Raw genomic sequence first — 22,735 nt, forward strand, 5'->3', positions numbered from 1 at the left:
GACGCGTGATTTATCGTCATGGAAGTGGACACTTCCGTGATGATAATTTTGGTAATGTCATGGAACACTTCTACGACAGCACAGGTATGACTATCTTGATTCTGTCATAAATTTGTCATGGATATACATGCATGACAAAAAACGCGACCTACTGTGACAAACACGTATCATCACGGAAGTGTATTTTTTTTATAGTGATGGGACTATGATAGCACCAACTATACGACCACGGGAAATACATCGCTGAGCCCATGTTGGAATCGCCAAGCCCATGTTACTTTTCTCGCAGCCATACACTTCAAAGTTGATTTTTAAGTGCTCCTAAGGACCTACTAGAAAGTTGTTGCTTAGAAAATGTGAACTACTAAAACAAGGTGTAGTATTTTTTTATAGGACCGTTCACACCCCCCCCAGTCCTTTAAACACTAAATCCCAACACAATGCCGCTGAAATAACCCGAGGCCACCGCCCCGGAGCCCATGCTCCGCCATGAGCGCTACACTATCTAGCTCCGTCATGCTGGTGTCGAGCGAAGGAGGAGCCCTACCTTAGCTCATCGCTTTGTGAGTTTGCCTGGTGTCAATGAGGGTAGCGAGGAAATGTGGCCGCGACACTAAGGTTCGCCGTTCGCGCGGGACGCTTCCCTGGAGAGGAGGCGGGCATGCCAATCCCAAGAAAAGTAATGCAAACATGTGGGACAATGCCGGCCAAGCATCTCACGACAAAGTTCCCGGGACTCAAGCTTCCAAAACAGACATAATTTCTATGTGGTTACGATGGTGTAAACATTTTCTATCATATTGCTTTCGCGCGCTACCAGAAGGTCCTGTTCTTGTGGCTACCTATGTGCGTCAAGGTAGGACAAGCCTTTTTTTCTGATAGTGATGGTAGGGTAAGCCTTGGAGTGTTGTTCGTGACTAAACATTTAACTCATGCCATTTTCAGAACTTCCGAACCATCTTTGGCTACACAGAAATACATACCTGGTGTTTTTCCATAAGCGACCTAGGATATATTGTTTCGGGGACAATTTTCAACCACGGTATGTCGGTGATCAACCAGAGTGTAACATATGGTCATATTTGTGAAAATAATTCAGCAAGCGCATTCGCTGACATATGCAGAGGGTGCCATGTTCATGTGCAAACCAGAATATATGTAGACACCTATGATTTCTCAAAATCTACATTGTATTGTTTCTATTATTCTTATTACATACTTATGTGCAAGAATAGTAGGAACACTGCACTACATTTGGTCACTGGGAAAAACAAAATAGTGTTTTTGTGGTTAATTTAGACATACTTTTACATAGCACTGAGTGGTTGGTGGAGCATGCCGTCGGCCAACATCAGTCGCCCCCGACTCAGCCCAGATCCGCTAATTCCTCTCTACAACGAATAGCCGGAACACCTGGACAATTGTTTCTGTAAAACAAATGTAGTCTACATGTTATTATCTAAGAGAGGGATAACTGAAAATCAAATCCATTGAACCAGGAAAAAAAACTACTAATATTCATACACCATACAGAAAAGAACAGCTAATACCAATAGGTTCCATAAAAAATACCAATAAGTAGCAGCATACAAAAGCCAAAATCGAAGTGCACAAAGTTACCTTGTAAAGTTTATAGAAGAGCAAAGTTGCTACAGATTAGCTAGGATGTCTCTCATCTCATTCACAGATGTCACCGTTTCGTTGGGATATATTTTGGCAATCAGTTTGAGGAAGGTTGTGTATTTATCGAGAAACTCCTTCTGCAACCAACGGATCACCGAGCAAAGATTAGCAAGACATTACTCGTAGTTAATGGGAATGAACTACTCATGATTTCCTAGCTAAACTTCACTACCAACAGTGATCAAATGCACCAGGTCATATGGAACTAACGTGTATCAATATGGAACTGGCACTGATCAACACTTTCATTATTTCAGTCAAGCAATCTATCCAAAGGAACCATGTTTCTCCTACTTTGCAAATTTCAATGGAGGAGAGATTCCCTGATCATCTTTTAGTTTAAAATTTATGAAGATGGAATACCTTGCATTTTTCCCATAGAGAAGGTAGCAACTCTTCCGCAGTCATATTTTTCTGTAGTTTCCTATACATTGCAGTGATTGTTTTGTCCAGCTGTTATAAAATTAAAAGGAATATGAACAAAATTATATATTTGAAATGATTTCAGATAATTAAGAGTGCAAAGAAAACCAATTCTACTCTTTACATACACCAGTTAGGCTGGACTTCAGCATCTTGCGGAAATCTACCTTCGACATTCCAACTTGGAAGGCTATCTGTACAATCATCTCATAAGAGAGATCCATGGAAAAAATTATATTAGCAAAAGGATCATTGTGCACTACACCTTGAGTATGTAAACATTTCTAAGGATTATAAATATTCAGGTGAGGGAATGTATGTATATGTCTCGGAAGCAAACACATGTTAGCGACATTTTGCACATAAGATATTTTAGATATAACAACTTGGTACGTGAATCTAGAAAAAAAATGTTTCACATGGAAAGCATCAATAATTAATATTTTATGTTCCTATTTATATTTAAAAACCATAATTAAATTTCATGTTACTATTGGCAGCGACATATAACTATTTTTGTTTTCTGGCCAGAATAGATAACTGATCAAGACATGCACAGAACAATATTAGCAATGTCGAATTAGGTCCAGAGAAAATACAGCTTGGAAATTATGATAAATAAATGATATTAAATTTCAAATTGAAGTGAAGGGCCAAATAGCAGTACTTACCTCCTCAGGACTCATGTTGTACATCTGTTCCTCGATTTTCCGAGCAAATTGGAATAATTTTTCAAAGTGCTGAAAGAAACAAATATGCAAAAAAAATGAAAAACCTAGGAATGTGGTAGTATAAATGCCTCAGTGTATTACATAGCCAAAGGCATTATGGGACCAAAAGAAGTTGCAAACAACTTACAATATATATGACAAGATTAATATGGCGCGAGCAAGCTTGTTCATAAGCTTCACTGGCTTGATGATAATATTTAGCTAGTGTTGGCACAACATTCGCTAAATCATATAGACTGTATATCAGATCAAATATGACAGGTTAATCAGTTGTTGAGACCACCGGGTATTCTGGATAATCATGAGTAGATATCCAGCATCCCAATAGAAGTGTAAACTCTTGAGAAATGTTGTACGTTGAAGGCGCACCAATTAAGGGGGGGAAAAGGGAGAAGAACCTGTGCTGAAAAGCTGCATAATTCTCTAAGAGTACAATATCAGCATATTTGGGCTCCACTTGAGCAATCTTCTCCAGAGTCACAAACATAATGGTCACCTATTTCAGAAACATCAACATATTACGTAAACCAGGAACATGGTTGATAGCGTAACTGTAGCTCTGACTAGTAGAATATTTGTGTATGTTGAAAAGAAGCAACATTGATTATATCATCTAACAGAGTTTGTACATGGATAAATTTTCTTTTTGTTCATTAAGAAATACATGCTCCACATTGCAGTAAGGACTTACAATTTTCGTATATGCCTGATCAACTAGATCCCTGGATCCAGTGATATACTGCTCCATTCGTGCTGCAAGTTGAGAAAACCTATATAAAAGGAAACAATGAAACTACATGGATATCACAGGCTTAAGCTATGCATCATGTTGAGCAAGCCAGTTGTCCTGGATTCTACAAGTATTACGAAACAAATAACAATGTACCTGGGAATATATGGCACAACTCCAACTTGTTTTACATTACGCTCATACTTTTCGACCTGGAAACAGGCATCATCAACGAACTGTGCTGCCCAAGAAAATTGAAACAGTAAAGAACAAAGTAGAGGCTCCAAAGTGGGAGCACAACAGATCTCTGCCTAGAGCTAGAGTCAAAGCTAGTGTCAGACCCTGCTAAACAAAATGGTTATTCTTGACTCCAAGTCATCAAGCAGCACCGAAACGTATCCTGCAACCTCTGTCTTCTGACCAGCAATATAACGATCCGTTATGCCGTGCATTGGTATACAACTCAGTGGATCTAGCTTGAATGCCCAGTCAACTATAGCATAGAAGTCCTCCTGAAAGTATGGCATGTAAAACATGTGAAGCCTGTACGCTTGAATAGCTTAAATTTCAGCTTTATGTTTCTCATTTTTTTGTAAAACCATGTCGCCAATGTTTACAAGAGAAAGACAAGAAAATCAACCTGAATACCATCGAGCATCTCCTGTAAGCATTCGTTTAGCACTCCCAAATCGGCTGAACTGTTGTTACCTGGAAAATTGTTTTAGTAAGATGATAGTTCTATATCATGCAAAAAGCAAGAACAATTTTATCATCGTGAGAACATTGTTGAACTTGAGTGTCGGTGGTTCATTAACTTGGTTTGGCACTACTCCCAGAGGATCCAGAAGTTTTCGGAGTACTATCTTCATCACTATCTGAACCATCCGATGTAGGAACTTCGAAGCACATAAAATGTGCCAAGAACAAGCTCTACATCATAGATATCCATGATGAAAAATATTACATGTCAATTCTAATAATATGACAGGATTTACTTTGAAATTTCACATAAAATGAGTAAAAATAGAGACACCTCGTCAACAAGAAGAGGAATAAAGGCAGTAATCATTTTGGAGTACGCTTCTGCAGGACTATCTGCAATACCAGCTGGCTGATTTGCACCTGCAGGACCCTCAAACGATGGTGTGCTGCTCTTTGACGCTTTTGAACTATTTCGGAGCTCATTAGAATATTCACGGGCCTACAAAAAGAATACACATGAAATGTCCATTTTTTAAATTTCCTTTTGCTGCATCTCTCGATAAGGTACCCAGAAAAAGAACTAAGGTTGCACTTTGTATTTACAGAAAAAGCTTGCTATTCTGGAGGTTAACTGCCCATAGGCTATTTGCCACGTACTGAGATATGATCTGATATGTGAGTGGTCACTGAGTTAGTCGATTGTTCTTTCAGCATTGTTTGCATTGCTAATGAAGTTACAGAAACTTCAAGGCTCAGTATTTTTGGTAGAACATAGAGAAAGGATGCACTGCAGGCATTTGCAGGCAGTCCCGTACCCATGGACACGGATTCTCGCGGCATGTTGCACCAATTGAAGAAGTTATCAAAATGTTATTGCTGGCATACGTGCTATACGGGAAGCAGTGTCCTGCACCCTGTGGGGTGGGCTGAATGTCGAACCCTCCATGCACTGATGGTCATGAGTTGATCATTTTTTTAGGATGAGTGTGTTTCTCATCGTACTCCATCCCTTTCGCTTTGTTAGGCAGGAGCAGCAAAACGCTATAACCAAGGAGGAGCACGTGTTCTAGCCCCGATTAAACCCCTGTAACCCCTCGTACCCCATCCCTTTCTGTTAATGTACGTAGCATGCATGGCTAATTGAAAACGAGTCAAGTGTTGCATGCATTAATTGGCTAAGTTAAGGTCTTGCAGACGTGGTTAAGGGCCCCAAGTGCCAAGCAGCGCGTGGCGTGCCCTGAACGAGTCTCGATGGAAAAGTCTTGATTGTTACTTGATAACACCTCTCAGAAGATCAACAGTCAAATTTACTTATCAAAATGGCTAAACAGAGTTGTTATTTTTGCATGGTCATAGCAACCAAATCAACGAATCGGTGTCTTGAAATATAATCACGTAACAACTTGAGAAAGTACAGAAAGAACCTTACCTCCCGTCGAATTAGCAAGTTCAGAGAATGGCAGTAAGCTTTCCGTAAAGGAATCATACAACTTTTGTCCAGACTCTACAAAAATGTAGTATAAAGTGAGCATGAAGTAAACTAATTATTCCCTATTTGCGGAAGGATTATAATATCACACCAAGATAACATGCAAGTAACCTTGATGAACTGTAGAAGCCGAGCATAAGTCCTGCATTTGTACCTCATGTCAGCATGGTCAGGCCTCTGCAGTAGCCCTTTCTGCAGGTGTCTATAAAATTTTCATACAAGTCCTCTTTTGATCCAAAATTTAAACTCATTGCAATTATTGGATGTGGTTTTACCTGAGTGAAGTTGTCTTTATCATTTAGCATAGAATCAATCAAACTTGGAAAGTAATTCCTTAAAAATTCTGACGCTCTCCGAACGAATGTGCACTTTAGAAGTACAAATTCTGCACGTTTTTCTCTAACCTGTATGAATTTCAACAGAAAATGCACATTGGCTGAGAAATATTATTTTTGGTAATCTTTGAAACTGGAGACGTTGCAGCTTGTCAATTATGTATAACTCATAAACCATGGATCGGTAAACCCTCAGGTACTTTTCATGTTGATAGAATGTACAATCGCTACTGGAGATTCATGGCAAAGTTAACTAAGAAAAGGGCAGCCCGGTGCACGTAGCTCCCGCTTGCGCAGGGTCCGGGGAAGGGTCCGACCATTTTGGGTCTATAGTACGCAGCATTTCCCTACATTTCTGCAAGAGGTTGTTTCCCTACATTCATGGCAAAGTTAACTAACAAGTTAAAAAAGGTATTTGACTTGTAAAGGAACTGAATACCAGACTCAACAGACCTAGTTTCCGAACACTGTATCTGCTCTGATAAGGAAAAAAATATACAGCGCACAGCTTTTGAAGCGATTCTAAAATGTTCGCGTAGTTTTTTTTTGCAGTAAATATCATTTCAGGAACCTTCCATTTCAAAGAGGTCAGCTTGTTTGCTGTAAGTTTCTCCTAGTCTCTGCCAGATGTATTTACATGTACATAGTAAGCCTTCCATGTATTTCATGTGCTCCAGATCAGTGGGAGGTTACCAGACAGTGGACTTAGTGGCGGAGCCAGGAAAATTTAGACCCTGTTCGGAGACCCGCCACTCCACCACTCCGCTCCCGGAGCTGGAGTCAAAAGGCACGGAGCTGGGAAAGAGATGCTTCAGCTCCTCGTATTTTTAGGAGCTGGAGTGACTTCGAACAGGGCCTTAATCAGGGGGGCCAACTGATGTTAAATCATGTTGGGGAGGGCCAAAGCCAACAAAATCATCATAATACACAATATTAGCAGCAAGTAATCACTCATGTAGTGGCAAAATCTGCATGTTGACCTGGGCAGGGGCCCCTGCTGGCACCCCCCTGCCTCCGCCACTGCTTATTTGACAATTTTGGGTTTAATCTAAATAATAATGAAATATAACTATAAAGGAAAAACCTGACAAGATAATCATCAAGACAGAAAATTATGACACAAGGAAAAGAGAAAACATACAGCACGCAGTTTTGCATAGCATGGATCCAGATTGGACCCTTCTAGGTTCTTTATAGCACTAGTTAACCATTCACAGGCTTCTATATTCTTGACCATGTTTCCCTCGTCAAATGAGCCTCCAGTCAATGACACCTCATACTACAACATGATTAATCACATGAATATTGTAATCACCAAACTGTAGATATGGATATAGTGCAAGAGTAACAAGCTTATTCAGTGCCCACCTCAGGTGGAATCTGCAAGAGTACAAGCAATCTGTCTAGCTCCTCACCTAATGCCACATTACTTACAGATTGCATTTCCAACCTGTTATTACGCCATTCTATCTGGAAAATGGAACAAAGGAAATAGTGAAGCTTATACTCAAGGTGATGAAAGATATTCAAATCATTCACTTCAACTTGTTGAAGTGTATATGTGGATTGTCTAGCCCTTTCCGTCAGTTCGGACTTTTGGTTGCGTTGGCTGGTGCTTGAATCTTAACATGGTATCGGAGCTAAGGTCTTGAGTTCAAGTCTTGGCTTTCGCAATTTATCTAAAAATTGTTGCTGCCCCCCTTTCTGTCCACGTATAGGCCTCTTGAGCCATACCTCTATTCACATGTGAGAGGGGGTGTTGAAGTGTATATGTAGATTGCCTAGCCTAGTCCTTTCCGTCACTTCGTACTTTTGGTTGTGTTGGCTAGTGCATAAAGCTTAACACAACTCACTCTCAAACAACAATTGGATATTATAATCCAGTCTAATTATCTTCAGTAGCTTTGCTGCTAAATATGACTTCCAAATTCTAGTGCCAAATATATATGTGAAAAGAAAACCCCCTTTTTGTTTTTCAAGAGTAAATATCAAGGAACCGCAACTATCGGGATGAAGGTTTCAAAGCCCACTCAACTCGCCCGGTTCAGCTCAGTTAACAAGGAATCTAACCCATGGAGCCTAATGGCTACCGGTCAGTGCATACGTGGGGAGAAGAGTGAGCTGATTCTGCCTTGTCACGCGCTGAGTCAGACAAGGTCGAACAGCTGGGTCAGATTGGAACTGGTCCGGTAGTCGGTGGTGGCCACCCAGTGCAGGCGTGCAGCACAGCAATGACAAGCCCGACACCGTATTCAGCCAAGTTGATGAAGAAGACCACGGCCACAACCCACAAGCTCGAGTGCCAGAAGCAACCTCGCCTCTGCCGCACCCGCTGCATCAGCAAGCGGAGGAGCCAATTACGGGGAAACCGGTTGCGCCAGGAGCAACAGCGGCCTCTCATCGGTGGGTGGTCAGCATGTCCTCCATTGGGTGCGACGAACATGACCTGGTGATACGTCAGAATCATGTTGTCCTTCACCAGCACCATCGACGGCTCGTTGGGCTCGTCCTCGAATAACTCCAACCCCGCGCCGGTGAGCCCGTCCTTCTGAGAGCCTTCTTTTCACCATGTTGCACTGGATGGTGGGCCCCGCAGGTCAGATTCCCTGTCAAATGAGCTGAACCGGGCATTTCGGGTGGGTTTTATCTGTTAGCCCCAATAGTTTTGGTTTTCTGAAACCTTCGTCCCAATGGTTGTGGTTCCTTCAAATTTACTTTTTTAAGGAAAAAAAGAAACTCTATCATATACTTCCTCTGTTTCTAAATATAAGTCTTTGGAGAGATTCCACTATGGACCACATACGGAGCAAAATAAGTGAATCTACACTCTAAAATGCATCAATATACATCCGTATGTGATCCACAGTGAAATCTCTACAAAGACTTATATTTAGGAACGGAGGGAGTAGGAGGTACTAACGATTAAAATTCATGATACTATAGGTCAGTATGATAAACAAAGCTGTGAACCTGCAAATCTGTGAATATAATTAATTTTTTTTTAGCTTATGGTAATCCTGAAATTAAATTGACTACTAGAGCTAGAGATAAGAAAAATTACAGATTGTATATCCTCCCTCATATGCCTGAGCTTGATATTGAAAATGCCAAGCCACTCATCCATATCTTCAACACATATAGTAGCTACTTCTAAGCCCTGCAATACCTGTAGAACCCAAACTTGAAGTTGTAAGGCATCAAATTTCTCTGATTCGTAATATGTGTAACAATGCATAAAAAAACAGTTTAGGACTAAGACTTACAAATGTGGCTTCTAACAATAATCATATGGAAATGATTGGTAAAATAAATAAAATAGTTAATCCTTGGATGTAAAAAAAAAATTAATCTATTCTCCTGAAAGAAGTTTAAACCGGAGGGTGAAAAACAGTATGAGCACTTGTTATGTTTCCCAGGTTAATTTTCTGAGCACACTTATCTGGCGATATATGTAATGCTAAAATAGGCAATTACTGTATGCATCATTGCCATGTCAAATAACCTGCTGTGAACAATCTTTTGAAGCAAATCAGGATGAGCTTTATCTACTAATGAGATGATGGAAAAATAGCATGAGTACTTTTAGGAGGTGTGTATACGGCTAGCTAATTTGGTCCTCCAAGGAAGGGTAAGCTGAAAGTAGATATAAAAAATAACTAATACTCCCTCTGTCCCAAAATAAGTGTCTTGAGCTTAGTACAAATTTGTACTAGAGCTAGTACAAAGTTGAGACACTTATTTTGAGACGGAGGGAGTATTTTGGTAGGAACCTCATGATAATGAGAGACATAGCAAAATGTGCAAGTTCATATCGATACGAGATTAAACTAGCCAAAACTCAGATGCTGAATTGACGTTGCATGCTGCATAAAAGAACAGTAATGCTCCAATTGGCATGCAGATGATGAGAGTGCATTTACAGGATAGCGAAAACTGCTCACATACCTCTTCCACAACAGATTCTGTTTCCATAAGGGCATACACATTTGCAGATTCCAGAGCTACAAGTTCACGCTTCATCCTTTCTGAAAACGCCTCTGCTTCGCCAATGGCCATGACATAGCTGCGCCGATAAAATGTTGGCGTCAGTATCATAGTTTTCATGCAAACATAGAAGTCTGTTGTGCGCTGCAGATGTCCAAGCATGGCGCTACCAGTTCGGCAACTTACGTGCCAAGGAGAGCCTCAATGTCCTCTTCCTCTGCTTGCGAAACCAGGTCATTTTCTACGGCAACTTGCGAGTCAGGCTCTAGCACAGTTGAGTCAAAGAGGCCATCTCCCGAGGCAGCCTGCGCGACCTTTGTTGTAGTGTTCTCCTGCGTTGCAGTTTAATATTGTAACTCGTGTTATACAATAGCATACAGGAAGCTCCAAGTCTTAAACATTAGGTACTCGATAGAGTTGAACGGGCGAAACAGTCATGGTACAGGTAAATATACAAGACTGTATTGATCTATTTGCCCTGGACATGAGGACCATGGATGATGTGTCTTAGGTAACTTCAAACATATGTGCAGTCTAAAGCCGGGTACACTAGTCCAACACTTAGTTATTCATGATGAAACATATAATATATTTTTTCAAAATTCAAAATGCAGCACTGGAAAAGTTGTGTGAAAAAGAAACACTGGAAAAAGGTCAACGGGCTTCGACCGGGTGAATATGACCTCTGTATGACCCCCAAAGTCTGCAAGCTGCATCATGCAAGATGCGTTCCGTTGCTTTCATCTCCTGGGCATTTCGCCGAACAGCTTGAAGGCAGTGGCAACAGGGAAGGCGCGAGGCTCCCATGGCTCACACAGCCTTGGTTGGCGGCGGCTAGGGGAAGCCCAGCAGGCCAGCACGCGAGCAGGACTCCGCTCTGCTCTGGCGCCGTTGCCATGGCCGCGTTGGATAGCGAAAATGAGCTCGATTGCGAGCGGAAGCTTGGATGCGTGAGCCTGCTCTGCTCTTTGGGGTGTCTAGGACTTGTTTGGACTCCAGATCTTGGACACGAAACTGAACAAGCTTTTGTAGTACAGTACATCCCAACACAACATTTCACAAAGCTGCTCTCTACCTCTTTCCCTCTCTCGCTAGGAAATCAAGCCATGAGCAAAACTGAATCTATTGTCATCCCGCAAAAAGAAACTGAATTTATTATCACCAGCTCTAGTGGTCAAGGTTATTTCTCTTTGTGTCATACAGAAGCTCAACAATGGTTCCTCTTTACCATCAGCCACATTTTTCCAAGCTTCCAACCCCGATAACAGTGAGAAAACAATCATCTGCATGCATGCGTACCTTGGCCCAGATAGCCATCTCGACGATGTCCATGCCAACCACTTTGGGGATGCCACCCAGCAGCTCTTTGCACAAGTTGAGGACGCACATCAACAGACGGTTCCTGCAAGACTTAGACAATAGTATGCACAAATGAATGGATAGAAAACTACTCCCTCTGTCCCAAAATATAAGAACGTTTTTTACACTACGGAGGGAGTAGATGGTCGAACGAACTGGCTGACGCGTCACCTGTCGTCCTTGTTGCGCATCGTCCACTGCGGAGGCGAAACACTCTGGCTCCTCAGGTTATCAAACCCCTGCATGCATATACACAATTTTTGTGTGAAATCAAGAGGTCTGTTTCGCCGGTGACCGGCAGATAGACAGGCAGGGGGTAAGTAATTAATCGCGAGGAATGACGATGGTACGTACCAAGATGAAGGTGCATCCGCTGGGGTCATTGGAGGCGACCTCCACCTTGTGGAGATGCTTGATCTTGTACACCTTCGCCGGCTGACGAGTGATGATCGATCGACGGAGGTAATGTCAGAAATCGATCGGACGTTCTTGCAGCTCGGTAAATCGAACCAATTGATTGATTGATTAGGTTGTCGTGAGAGATCACCTCGAGGATTCCGCCATTGGAGTACTTGAGGACTCGCAGGAACGCCTTGGTCTTCTGCCCTTTCGGCTTGGCTGCCACGGGGGAACCAAACAAGATGCATATGATTGTCTGAGATGGAGATGAAAGAGAGATGGATGGATGGGTGGGTGGACCGATGGAGGTGCTGACTGGTGACGGCGAGGACGCGGGGCTTGGCCATGTTGCTGTGGCGGGTGGCGAGCTTGCCGGCCTTCCCGGCCCAGGTGCCGCCGCTGGTGCGGCCCTTGGCCACGCGCATGGACATCACCACCTTCTCGGGGGCCTTCTCCTTGCTCAGGATGCCGGCCTCGCACGCGCGCTTCAGCTCCATGTCGTCCGCGCTCGACCGCGCCATGGCCGACGGCGGGGAGGATCGATCGCCCTCTCTCTAACTCTCTCTGTCGCCGCTGGCGCCGGATTAATTCTTGCTTGAGCGCTCGCCGTGAGGTGAATGGGATCGGATAGGAGGGCCGGCGCGGAATGGTGCTGGCGGTGATCGATCAGATGGCTCGATCCGTTCTCGTAACTGACCGACTGCAAGATCGCTGCATGGACGGGGGCTCATGATGCCGCCTTTCCCGTTTTCCTTCTCTTCTGTTTCTCTATTTCGGGCTCTCGCCATTTTTTCAGGAGACACAATGAGAGATCTTGTTACGGATCATGCAGGATAGAATATTTTCAGATAATGTTTTTTCTTGGGTAATGCTATTCGGTTGCCTTCGCTGCGAGGGATAGCAATTACGAATGTTTTGATGACAGTTTATATTGCCGCAAGGATGACAATTTTAGTTTCAAAGCACGGCAATTCGGAGGAAAAACAGAACTAAAGCTGAGCTGCCATGCTCACCAACTAAAATTGTCATCCCCGACCAGCACAAATTGCCATCAAAATCGTTCGCAAATGCCATCCTCCCCACGAACGTTCACTAGTTATGAGGGTTTTTTTGGGGCCAAAATAGATAATGCATTCAGAAGGAAAAAAATAAAGTACTAATATCATGTTGTGTTTTTTCTATTTGAATATGGAAGAAAGAAATATTAACACCGTTGTGTTTTTTTTTTTTAGTTTTAAAGGGAAAGCCTCAGGACACTTTATTTAAACTTTGACAAAGTTACATCAAGCAACACATGCCATAATAAGGAGGCGAGAGCTTCATCTACCCAAAAGACAACAAGTCTTTGTATCAAAAAAGTGTCCAGCTAGAAAATGTGCCAATCCATTTGCATCCTTCTAGAATGAAATCCCCGGAATTCCATGAGATAGACGAAAGCAAATGGCTGCCATGGTTGCTGAGTACGGGCTCCAAACTTCAGTAATGCAGTTGTATACTTCAACAAGTTTCAAGCATCAGATTCAATCGTTACCTTGCTGCAGCCAACTTCAGTGAGCAATTTTAGACCACGCAGCAATGCCAAAGCTTCAGCAGATGGTGCGTTGAGGACACGATCGATTTAGACGGAAGAGAGAAAGAATTATCATGTTGCGTTATTTCTAAGAAGAGTCAATTACACTGTTGGTGCTACAACTTGGCGTAAACGGTCACTTTGGTGCTGGAAGTTGTGTTGTATATCAAAAGGGTGCAAAAACTTGACATTGGCATACAAATATGGTGCTTATCTCGTTTGTATACGGAGTCGGTGTTGACCAGGCGTGTGGGGCCGGCTGTCATCGACTAGACCAGAGAAAAGGAAAGTGTGGCCTGTTTTTTTTTTCAAAAACGCCCTCGAAATATTTTTTTCCTTTTAAAAAATAGCAATTGACGTGGGAAATTTTGTAACCTCAATATGAGAAGTGGGTCCGCCTTGTTCACCAATTAAGTTAAAATACTCATAGTAATAATTTACGAATTATATGAATGTTTGCATAATTTATAATAAAAAAGATAAATTACAATTTCAAAAAAATATTTTTTATACAACATTTAAATAATTACATTAACTAGAAATATTCATAATTTACAATTTAAACTGTTCATATGAATATTCATTTTGTATAATTTAAATACTCCCTCCGGTCATTTTTACTCTGCATATAGGATTTGTCTGAAATCAAACTTTCTAAAGTTTGACCAACTTTATAGACAACATTCACAATACTAAATCAATATAGTTAGATGCGTCATGAATTTAATATTTATATAGTATAACTTTAAAATTGTGGATGTTGATATTTTGTCATATAAATTTGGTCAAAGTTGACAAGGTTTGGCTTCATAAAATCTTATTGCAAAGTAAAAAGGACCGGAGGGAGTATAAGACGCGATTGTGTAATATTTATGTATTCATTAAACATTTTAATTTTTATTAAATATCTGTATTAACTAAATACTTTTTATATCATACACGGATGTATATTTAAATGCCACCTCTCCCACGTCCGGGTATCATACATATAATTTTTATTAATTACGTTTTACAAATATTTTTTTAAAAAGAACAGGTGCATAATGGGCCGAATTATCTGCAGCCCATATAAGTTCCCATGCAGCCGTATTTGTGCACATATAATTTTTTATATATAAGCTTGTTATCCGTGCTAGACAAGCCAACGTAATGGTGTGTTGGTTAGCCTTATTGTTTTAACGGAGTTGTTCTTGCGTTCGATACCTTGGGCTCTTTTGTGATTTTTTTATATCTTGAGGGTGTTTTTAAAAAAAATCAGGCCATAAGCCCCTTCTCTCTGGTCTACTGGCTGACAGCGGGCCCCATGCGCCTAGTCAGCAATGACTACGTGTACAAACGAGATAAGCACTGTATTTGCACGCCAATGCCAAGTTTTTGCACCACTTTGATGTACCCCGCAACTTCTAGCACCAAAGTGACAGTTTATGCCAAGTTGTAGCACCACCAGTGTAATTGACTCTTCTAAGAATCGGTTCTGTGATTTACATTTGAAAACAGTGACAGATGATTTCTTGCATGATAGAGGTAAAGTATTAATTGTCTTACAGCGGCCCAATTGCCATAATAACCTCTTGTTTGGTGATTTTGGCCGAAAATGCCGTTCTAGCAGAGTTATCATCCGACTGTCAATTTTATTATGAAGGCTGCTACAAATCGAGCAGTGAGCATCCATATCTGGAGGGGAAATATCTAGTACTCCCACCCCTAGGGTGCTCCAAACTTGGTAGCACATCTTAAAATCTTCAAAAAAATCTAAAAAAAATCCAGCACATTTACACAACATCAATGTATGTTGTTAAAAAAACTCAAATCAAAATTCGAAACATTGCTCGAGATACAAAAATGACAAAATGGACATCAATGTGATAATGGGCCTAATCTAAAGCCCAGCTTAAGTTGCGTACTATTTACTGTCGAATTTGTCATTTATGTTTCTCAAGCTACGTTTCGAATTTTGATTTCAATTTTTTTGACAACATACTTTGATGTTGCGTCAATGTGCTGGATTTTTTTCAGAATTTTTCAAACATTTTGAAATGTGCTACAGAGTTTTGGAGCACTGGGAGCACCCTAGGGGTGGGAGTACCAGATATTTCCCCCATATCTGGAGGTCGTGGGACATTGATTTGGAGTGCGCTCAATCTCCATCGCGGGAGGGAAATTTCACCTCCCTCCTCATCCTCTCACATGGCCCATTTTCTCTCCCTACTAATGGCGTAGATGCCCATGGCACCGAGGAGCGGGCCAATTAATGTTGGCCGCCATGTACACAATTGCTTATGCCCTTTACGGCCATTTTTCCCACCACCTGCCGCTATAAAAAAAATTCACGGTCATGTGTTGGCATAGAGGTCCACTTCCTCTTCACTTTCATTGTGTCGTTTCTCCTTCGTCCGTGTTGAGCTCCGCTCTTGGAGGAGGAAGAAATGCTTGACGTGGAGGAGGCCGCACAGAAGTATCCCCTGCCACCCTCCTCGCTCTGTGGAGGATTGGTATCCCAAAACGCGGGCGTTAGTTTGTGATAACCATCATGGCTATGTGAAGAACTTGTACTCATCCGAGAGGTCTACCTCAATTCATGTTTTTAAATTTGTGAACATTTTTGAATTCACAAACTTTTCAAATTCATTTTTTGAATTTATGATCATTTTTTAATTTGCGATCTCATATCCGTGAACATTTATCAATTTGCAAAAAATGTTTTCAAATTTATAAACATTTTTTGAATTTTTGAATATTTGTAAATTCCATGAACATCTTTTCAAATTTACAAAGATGTTCAAATTCATGTATTGAATTCACAAACAATTTTTACTTTGCGAACATTTTTTTATATCTCAAACATTTTATGAATTTGTGAACATTTTGTTTGATCTCATGAACATTTTAAAATTCACTGCTTATTTAAATTCTTGAACAGTTTTTGAATTTGTGAACATTCTTTAAGTTTGTGAACATTTTTTTCCAAACTCGTGGATATTTTCAAAATGCAATTTTTTGAAGTTGCAAACATGTTTGAATTCAGTAACCCTTTTAAATTTAAATTGAAGCAACCGAAATAAAAAAGGCCGGAATATATAAAAGTGAAACACCAAAATATGAAAGAAAAAACTGAAAGAAAGAAAAAAGGAAGAAAGAAAGAGAGCGTGAAGCGCTTCTGTCGGTGGCTCGCGGACACGCGTGGAACACCGCGTGCTGGGCTTGGCCCGGTTAACCGGTGAGACGGGCGACCCACTGCTGCATACGGATCGCTATAATTCCTCCACCTCCCCGATCCCCTCACCCTTGTCTATAAATACTGCCCCAACCCTAACCTTCTCCAGTTTCTCTGCCCCCTCGCCGCCGCCGCCGCCTCCTCTTCGGATTGCCGCTGCTGGAGACCAGAGAGCGCGGTTCCCGAGCAAACCCTAGCCTCCCACGATGGTGCTGCAGAACGACATCGACCTGCTGAACCCGCCGGCGGAGCTCGAGAAGCTCAAGCACAAGAAGAAGCGCCTCGTCCAGTCCCCCAATTCCTTCTTCATGGTACAAATTTCCCCTTCCCCTTAGAATCTTCTCCCCGTGCGTGCATCTTCTCCTTTTAGGCACCATTCTCAGCGGTGTTCGTACAGCGCGTAGTTGAGACATACTATGTGGAAAAGATGTCACCTTTTGGTTGCCTGAATTTTTCATCTGATTTGGAAGAATTCTGCTTCGGCAGGCTGTTGCTGTAGCTGAGTATGTGCCTGTTACCACGGGTTCGTGGTAGATTACGCGGCCGATAGTGATTGCCTGTGATTAATCTTGAAGCATGCGTTAGTTCTGTCAAAGATTTACATACCCTTGCATATATGTCAACCCGTGTTGCCACATGTTCTAGGTATCCGAAAATCTCTATGCTAGAACAAATGTCTGAGTGAACACTATAGAAATTGCTGTTCTGACCTGAGTTGTTTCTGTAGATCATGGAATCATATACTACCGTGTAACTTAGTGCCACGTCCCTTTTTTTCTCATGACAGCAATCAGTTCGGTGCATTCCTTACGCTAAAGTTTGGCATTTTTGTTTTTCTGTTTGGGTTATGGTGGTTCTGATGGTCATGTGTTAACTGTTGTTGCAGGACGTCAAGTGCCAGGGCTGCTTCAACATGTAATTTTTCTTCACCATTTGTCTTCTTTGCAACTGCATAGTTCAGTAGGTTCATTTGCTACTGGTTAGCCTTAGATGTTCATTTGATAACAAGACATAGTCGTCATGCTTTAAAAACGTTCTTGCTATTTCTGTAAGTAAACTGGTAATATGAGACATGTGCCTAGTTTATTCTACTGATTTCTGTTTGGTACTTTGGTACTGCTTTCTGTGACAGCATATGCTTTATAGGTTAATAAAAAGGATGGAAGATGCATTTTTTTAAACATAATTTTGTGTGTTTTTGGTGTTCTGAATTGTACTTCACTTAGATACTAACACTCTAGTTGCATGTCCCAGCCTTGTAACGCACGCAAGTTCAAAACATAATCCTTGTAAATCACTGCGTTCCTACTGCTGTAATTGTTCCAAAATTTTAACTCACCGTGCCATTTTACAAAGTTATTTGAATTTTGAAGTACTTTACCATGCAATACAATTGTACATCACATACTGCTGTAATTGTTCCTACTGCTGTAGTAGTTGCGATGGTTCACTTTGTTTTGATGGGTGACACCCCTAATTTTTTTTTTATGATTGATTGCTAAACTAGTCTTTTCTGTGATTGCAGCACTACTGTGTTCAGCCACTCACAGACTGTTGTGGTGTGCCCAGGCTGCCAAACAGTGCTCTGCCAGCCAACGGGTGGTAAGGCCAGGCTCACCGAGGGTTGCTCCTTCCGCCGCAAGGGCGACTAAACCGAAGGCTATCTTAAAAAGCAAGCTGTTGTTGAACTCGTTAGTTTTTCAAGGGTGTTGGTCTGAAAATTTTGCAATGTCGGCAAATTGAATCCATCTTTGGTAATTTGGTATCTAGCTCGAGCAATATTACTATGACACTGTACTATGTTCTGTTTGGCCTGTGAGATCAGACTAGTAGTTCCTGCCAGGAAATATGGTTGTCTGGTGAATTGTTGTTCCTTCTGATGTTGCTTGCCCTCTATGGTATATGACTTGAATCGTTTGTTGCTTGTATTTTCTGTTTGTGTTTGTTGCCCACTTGTCTCCCCTGAACTGTGCCTGTGTGTCATGAATGGTAGCGCTTGGCTCCTTGTCTACGACATATGGTAGCGCTACAGCTCTCCTGATGGGCGCGCTCCTGATCCGTAAAGGCCAGGGATGTCCTGCCCTTCTGAATGTTATTCACGAATGCAGATTACTCTTAAGACCTTTTAGAGATTCCAATATGGAGCACTATCTCTGTCCTGGTTTATTGGTCCCCTTAATAGTTTGGGCCAAACTTTAATGATAGATTTTATTAAGAAAATAATAATGCATATCACCAAAAATTATATCATTGGATTCGTAGTTAAACATATCTTCCAATGAGATTATTTAGGATACATTCATTAATATTTTGTTAGTTAAATCTAATGTCAAAAATTAGCAAAAAATGCGAAGGGGGCCAATAAACCAGGACAGAGGTAGTACATACGAAGCAAAATGAGTGAATCTACAAATACGTCTAAAAGGTCTTATATTTCGAAATGGAGTGAGTACATTATAGTTGCCCCAAACCAACCCAATGATCTTCAGCAAAAGGGCAAAACCACCCCCACTCGCCAGTAACCAGCTCAATAACGTGCAAAACATGTTGGCTACTGGCCGTGTAAAGATACCCGAAGGAGTAAATATTACTACTACTTCAATCCACAACTCAGGGTAGCTTATACCCAAAGGAGTAGCAACTACGGTATAGCAACTCTGGAACGGGTACCTTAAATAACTTAAGCACAATCAACTTTTTCGTCAAATCAACAACTTTTGATCTAATGCTACCATGGGCCAAGACTCAAATCCTCAACTCTTGATCTATTCTTTCAGAAACGACCGCCACTGCATCGTGTGTGCTTGAAGCAGCATAAGAGGATCCAACATAGGCGCCAGCAGTGGTTTGAGCGTCCTGATCAGGCCGTTGGCTTGACGCCTTCTCTGCTAGTTCACGTGCAATCTAAACACAAATCAAAATGAAATTGTAAAAGCATTCCAATCTTTTTTTATAATAAAACAGTAGTTCTGGATGTCATGTAAAAAGAGCAACCTTCAGCTCCTCAGGAATAGTCCATTGAGATTTCTTCGTCACTCTGTTGTGGTAGTACCTGGAATAGTAGAATAGTGAGACTTTGGAATAAGGAAAATCCATGATTCCGACCAAATAAGAAAACACCAGTGGCGAAATAAATTCAGTACGAACTTACTTCCGTCCTTCATCCGTAGTATACTCATTCCAAGCAGTAGTCGCATCAGCCCTCTGTTATATCACCGAAGGTATGCAATAAAAGCCGTAACAGCTCATTAATATAAACAGAAGAACAAAAGTAAACACTGAAGTGAAATTGCACTGCCATCTTGAGGAATAAAAACAAAGAATCATCGACAATAATTGCAAGATATTTACGATATAGAAATAGAACAAAGGTAAGTAAAATGGGAAGAAAGCAATTGTACGGATCAGTGCTGTATTGCTAATGTGTTGATGAAAGAGAGCATAATCATGAGGTCATGTGATCCATTGTGCCCATCAACTTTTTAACTTTAGATATCAGTCATGTGAAAAATGTAAGCAGTGCATAAAACACGGGCACGCATTGTAGAAGTTGCCACTGCTGCTAATGCAGATAAATAGTCACCTTACACAAGCAAAGTTCTGAAGTTCCTTTTTTCCAAGTAAACCGAAAGTAGCAATATCACAGGTGCGTTGTACAAGACAAACAACCATGGAAATCTACAGGTTGATAAAATAATAACAATATGCTGAAAATAGAAGATGAAACTATAGTCAAGACTTCATGAGAACAAAGACAACAGTAGGAAAGCCAACAAATAAGAACACATCACAACTGACCTCCAAAGGTGTCATCAACTCGGCAGGTTTGTACCAACTTGATTGCTTTGTCCTCCTATTGTAATAGTACCTAGGTAAATAATGATATCAATCAAAGCCAATAAGTAAGATATACCAAAGCATGTAACATTGAATCATGCTGCCATACATCACAAGGGAAGTCATTAGTTAAAAAGTAATTCAAAGACAACTTACTTTTTCCCTTCATGTGAAAAGTACTCTTGCCAATCCAAAGGGCTAGGGTCAGATGAGCTAACCTGCAAGTTTGCAGACTGAGTTTATGCATGGGAAAAGCATTTTCGATTTTATGTAGTAGACAAAAAATGGAATGAAGTGGCAAACGTCTTAATTATATGTTGCAGACAAAAATCAAGTGATGCAAATGAACCCAAGGTCATGCTACTTACTGAGGGCAACCAAGCAGACATGGTGTGATGCTGAGTTGAACCCAGGGGGTGAACTAGAACAGGAACCCACATTTGTTGATACTGAAATGTAGAATTAATAACTTGTCAGCAAAGAAAAACATTCTAGATATATACTACTGCGAGGGAGAAGCCTTCCATATGCATACATCGAAGTAAAACAGTGAAATACATACAGTATAAAACGGAGGCTGCATAGGGGCACCCATGTTTGGCATATATCCACCAGGTAGCACAGCTCGTGGTGCAGGTAGAACAAGACCAGAGTGAGGCATATGGTGCCCAAGTTGCGGAAAATGTGGCATCTGCTCTGACATCCCCATGTTAGCTTCTGGCATGTCCTGATCAACAAGTTGAAACGGTTGCCGCAGAGGTTGCATTGTATGAACTGAACAAGTTGAAGAGTCTGTTGTCGAGGACCAACGGGGCTAAACTGAAAACAGAGCACAAAATAGCAATTAAGCACCTTTTTTTTTAAAACAACAATTAAGCACCTAACATAAGGAGATATATAAGTCCGAACTCAACTATTCAAACTAACACAAAAATGCTGAATAAAAAAAAGATATATCCTCAAATAATGCCACAATGGGCAACCATATAGAAACAGTGGTTCGCCATGCATGTGCCTCTATCTCTCTGGAGCAGAACGATGCATTGCCAACTCTGCTCAGGCTGAGCCGCACGACCATCTAAGCAAACCATGCCCACTCAGTAAAACAAAACAAACAACATTCCTATAGTCGTGCAAAACCAATTCCTGCTAACTCTGTTATCACCGCCACTTCTATCACCAAAATATCTATGTTGCACAAGCAGACCCGTCGATTAAAACAGGTATGTGGTTCTTCACGCTTCAGTTTTACTAGTGATAGGAAAAAGGTTACTTGGAGACACTCACCAAAAAATCAATGACCCACAATTTCCTTTATGGCTACAGCACATACACATGTCTCCAAGTGCAAACAATGACTGTTACTTATTAATTCACCACAAAAAAAAGTAATAATCAATTGGATCTTTAGGCATGTTATCGGATTTAACCATCTGCCAATACAGTTCACTAATCCTTCCCCAACCCCACCTGGTGTGGGAGCTTCTAGCACTGGGTCTGCCCAATGCAGCTCACTGATTGATTAGCGGCCAGGGAACAAAGCATTAGTAATGATTAGTTTTGCCCTGCTATCATAATTACTCATAAAAACATTCCTTTTTCTGCAAATACATGTGAGTATCGGTTCTCCTGGCGAATAGATTGGCTGGGGGCCAGGTGAGCAACTAGACCAAAGCTACCGAAACTCTGTTGCCCATAAACCGACCAGATTACTCAATGCAGCACATCTAACCACCCCCTGACGCGATTGTTGCAAAGCGCCCCTGTACAGTGCTGCAATGAGCTGGACCGAAACTACCGAACTACCATATCCCCGCACGGATGAATTGCAAATTGAGGAGGCCCAAAAACTAACCAAACAGCAGCGACAGCACTTCGATCGGCGTCGGAGGCCCTCGCCTGCGTCGACGGACCGGGATCCACACGGTGGTCCGACGAACTCCGGTGGCAAAGCCGCAGCGGTGCTGCGGTGGCTTAGGGTGGTGCGTCTAGGGCTTGGCGAAAGAGGAGAGAAAGAGAGCTGGGCCGCGTGGATTCGACACGTATCTGCAGTTTTGCGGGGCCGCTGCTATGTGGCAATTCCTCCTATTCGCCGCTCATTGCGGCAAAAATTGTCTGACATGCCGCACTGAGAGCTAGCGAGCGACGGACTGAACTGTCCCGGCCCATTTTAGTTTTTTTTCCAACGCAGTACAAAGACAGATGCTCACATACCGCTCAAGAGAACATACACTCACCAAATTGTTGGATACATATTGTCAGGCATCAGACCAAAGGAT

General features: G+C 41.6%; 3 protein-coding genes across 3 annotated transcripts; 1 reads left to right on the plus strand and 2 right to left on the minus strand.

The window, feature by feature from the left end:
* Positions 1-1,135: 1,135 nt before the first annotated feature.
* LOC109743562 (exocyst complex component SEC3A) lies at positions 1,136-12,356 on the minus strand. The gene is made up of 26 exons (XM_073496268.1): positions 12,152-12,356; positions 11,984-12,054; positions 11,791-11,871; positions 11,608-11,675; positions 11,377-11,479; positions 10,264-10,409; positions 10,039-10,156; positions 9,155-9,259; positions 7,462-7,563; positions 7,235-7,372; positions 6,034-6,162; positions 5,870-5,950; positions 5,699-5,773; positions 4,601-4,768; positions 4,383-4,497; positions 4,208-4,275; positions 3,909-4,079; positions 3,724-3,779; positions 3,529-3,607; positions 3,236-3,333; positions 2,965-3,073; positions 2,778-2,846; positions 2,235-2,300; positions 2,047-2,136; positions 1,621-1,760; positions 1,136-1,427 (listed from the first exon to the last, which is right to left on the minus strand). Exons 1-25 carry the CDS (start codon positions 12,354-12,356, stop codon positions 1,650-1,652), a joined length of 2,622 nt encoding a protein of 873 aa, XP_073352369.1. The 3' UTR covers positions 1,136-1,427; positions 1,621-1,649.
* Positions 12,357-16,656: 4,300 nt separating this feature from the next.
* LOC109743565 (small ribosomal subunit protein eS27) lies at positions 16,657-18,547 on the plus strand. The gene is made up of 3 exons (XM_020302665.4): positions 16,657-16,930; positions 17,506-17,534; positions 18,145-18,547. The coding sequence occupies exons 1-3, from the start codon at positions 16,826-16,828 to the stop codon at positions 18,269-18,271; spliced, it is 261 nt and encodes an 86-aa protein (XP_020158254.1). The 5' UTR covers positions 16,657-16,825; the 3' UTR covers positions 18,272-18,547.
* Positions 18,548-19,032: 485 nt separating this feature from the next.
* LOC109743566 (pre-mRNA-processing protein 40A) lies at positions 19,033-22,478 on the minus strand. Its single transcript, XM_020302666.4, has 8 exons — positions 22,312-22,478; positions 21,019-21,275; positions 20,825-20,905; positions 20,613-20,674; positions 20,418-20,487; positions 19,771-19,823; positions 19,614-19,671; positions 19,033-19,523 (listed from the first exon to the last, which is right to left on the minus strand). The coding sequence occupies exons 2-8, from the start codon at positions 21,220-21,222 to the stop codon at positions 19,365-19,367; spliced, it is 687 nt and encodes a 228-aa protein (XP_020158255.1). The 5' UTR covers positions 21,223-21,275; positions 22,312-22,478; the 3' UTR covers positions 19,033-19,364.
* Positions 22,479-22,735: the final 257 nt, after the last annotated feature.

This window comes from Aegilops tauschii, chromosome 4, assembly GCF_002575655.3.
Source record: "Aegilops tauschii subsp. strangulata cultivar AL8/78 chromosome 4, Aet v6.0, whole genome shotgun sequence".
Taxonomy (NCBI): Eukaryota; Viridiplantae; Streptophyta; class Magnoliopsida; order Poales; family Poaceae; genus Aegilops; species Aegilops tauschii.

Bases quoted from the DNA above. Each gene is read 5' to 3' on its own strand.
- LOC109743562 (XM_073496268.1), bottom strand. From the start codon at position 12,356: ATGGCGCGGTCGAGCGCGGACGACATGGAGCTGAAGCGCGCGTGCGAG. The intron at 12,055-12,151 runs GTCAGCACCTCC...CCCCCGTGGCAG, and splicing joins CCGCGTCCTCGCCGTCACCA to CCAAGCCGAAAGGGCAGAAG. The intron at 6,163-7,234 runs GTATGTTTTCTC...AAATTCATACAG, and splicing joins GCTATGCAAAACTGCGTGCT to GTTAGAGAAAAACGTGCAGA.
- LOC109743565 (XM_020302665.4), top strand. From the start codon at position 16,826: ATGGTGCTGCAGAACGACATCGACCTGCTGAACCCGCCGGCGGAGCTC. The intron at 16,931-17,505 runs GTACAAATTTCC...CTGTTGTTGCAG, and splicing joins CCCCCAATTCCTTCTTCATG to GACGTCAAGTGCCAGGGCTG. The intron at 17,535-18,144 runs GTAATTTTTCTT...CTGTGATTGCAG, and splicing joins TGCCAGGGCTGCTTCAACAT to CACTACTGTGTTCAGCCACT.
- LOC109743566 (XM_020302666.4), bottom strand. From the start codon at position 21,222: ATGCAACCTCTGCGGCAACCGTTTCAACTTGTTGATCAGGACATGCCA. The intron at 20,906-21,018 runs GTATGTATTTCA...TCTACATTTCAG, and splicing joins TGCAGCCTCCGTTTTATACT to TATCAACAAATGTGGGTTCC. The intron at 19,672-19,770 runs GTAAGTTCGTAC...CTACTATTCCAG, and splicing joins ACTACGGATGAAGGACGGAA to GTACTACCACAACAGAGTGA.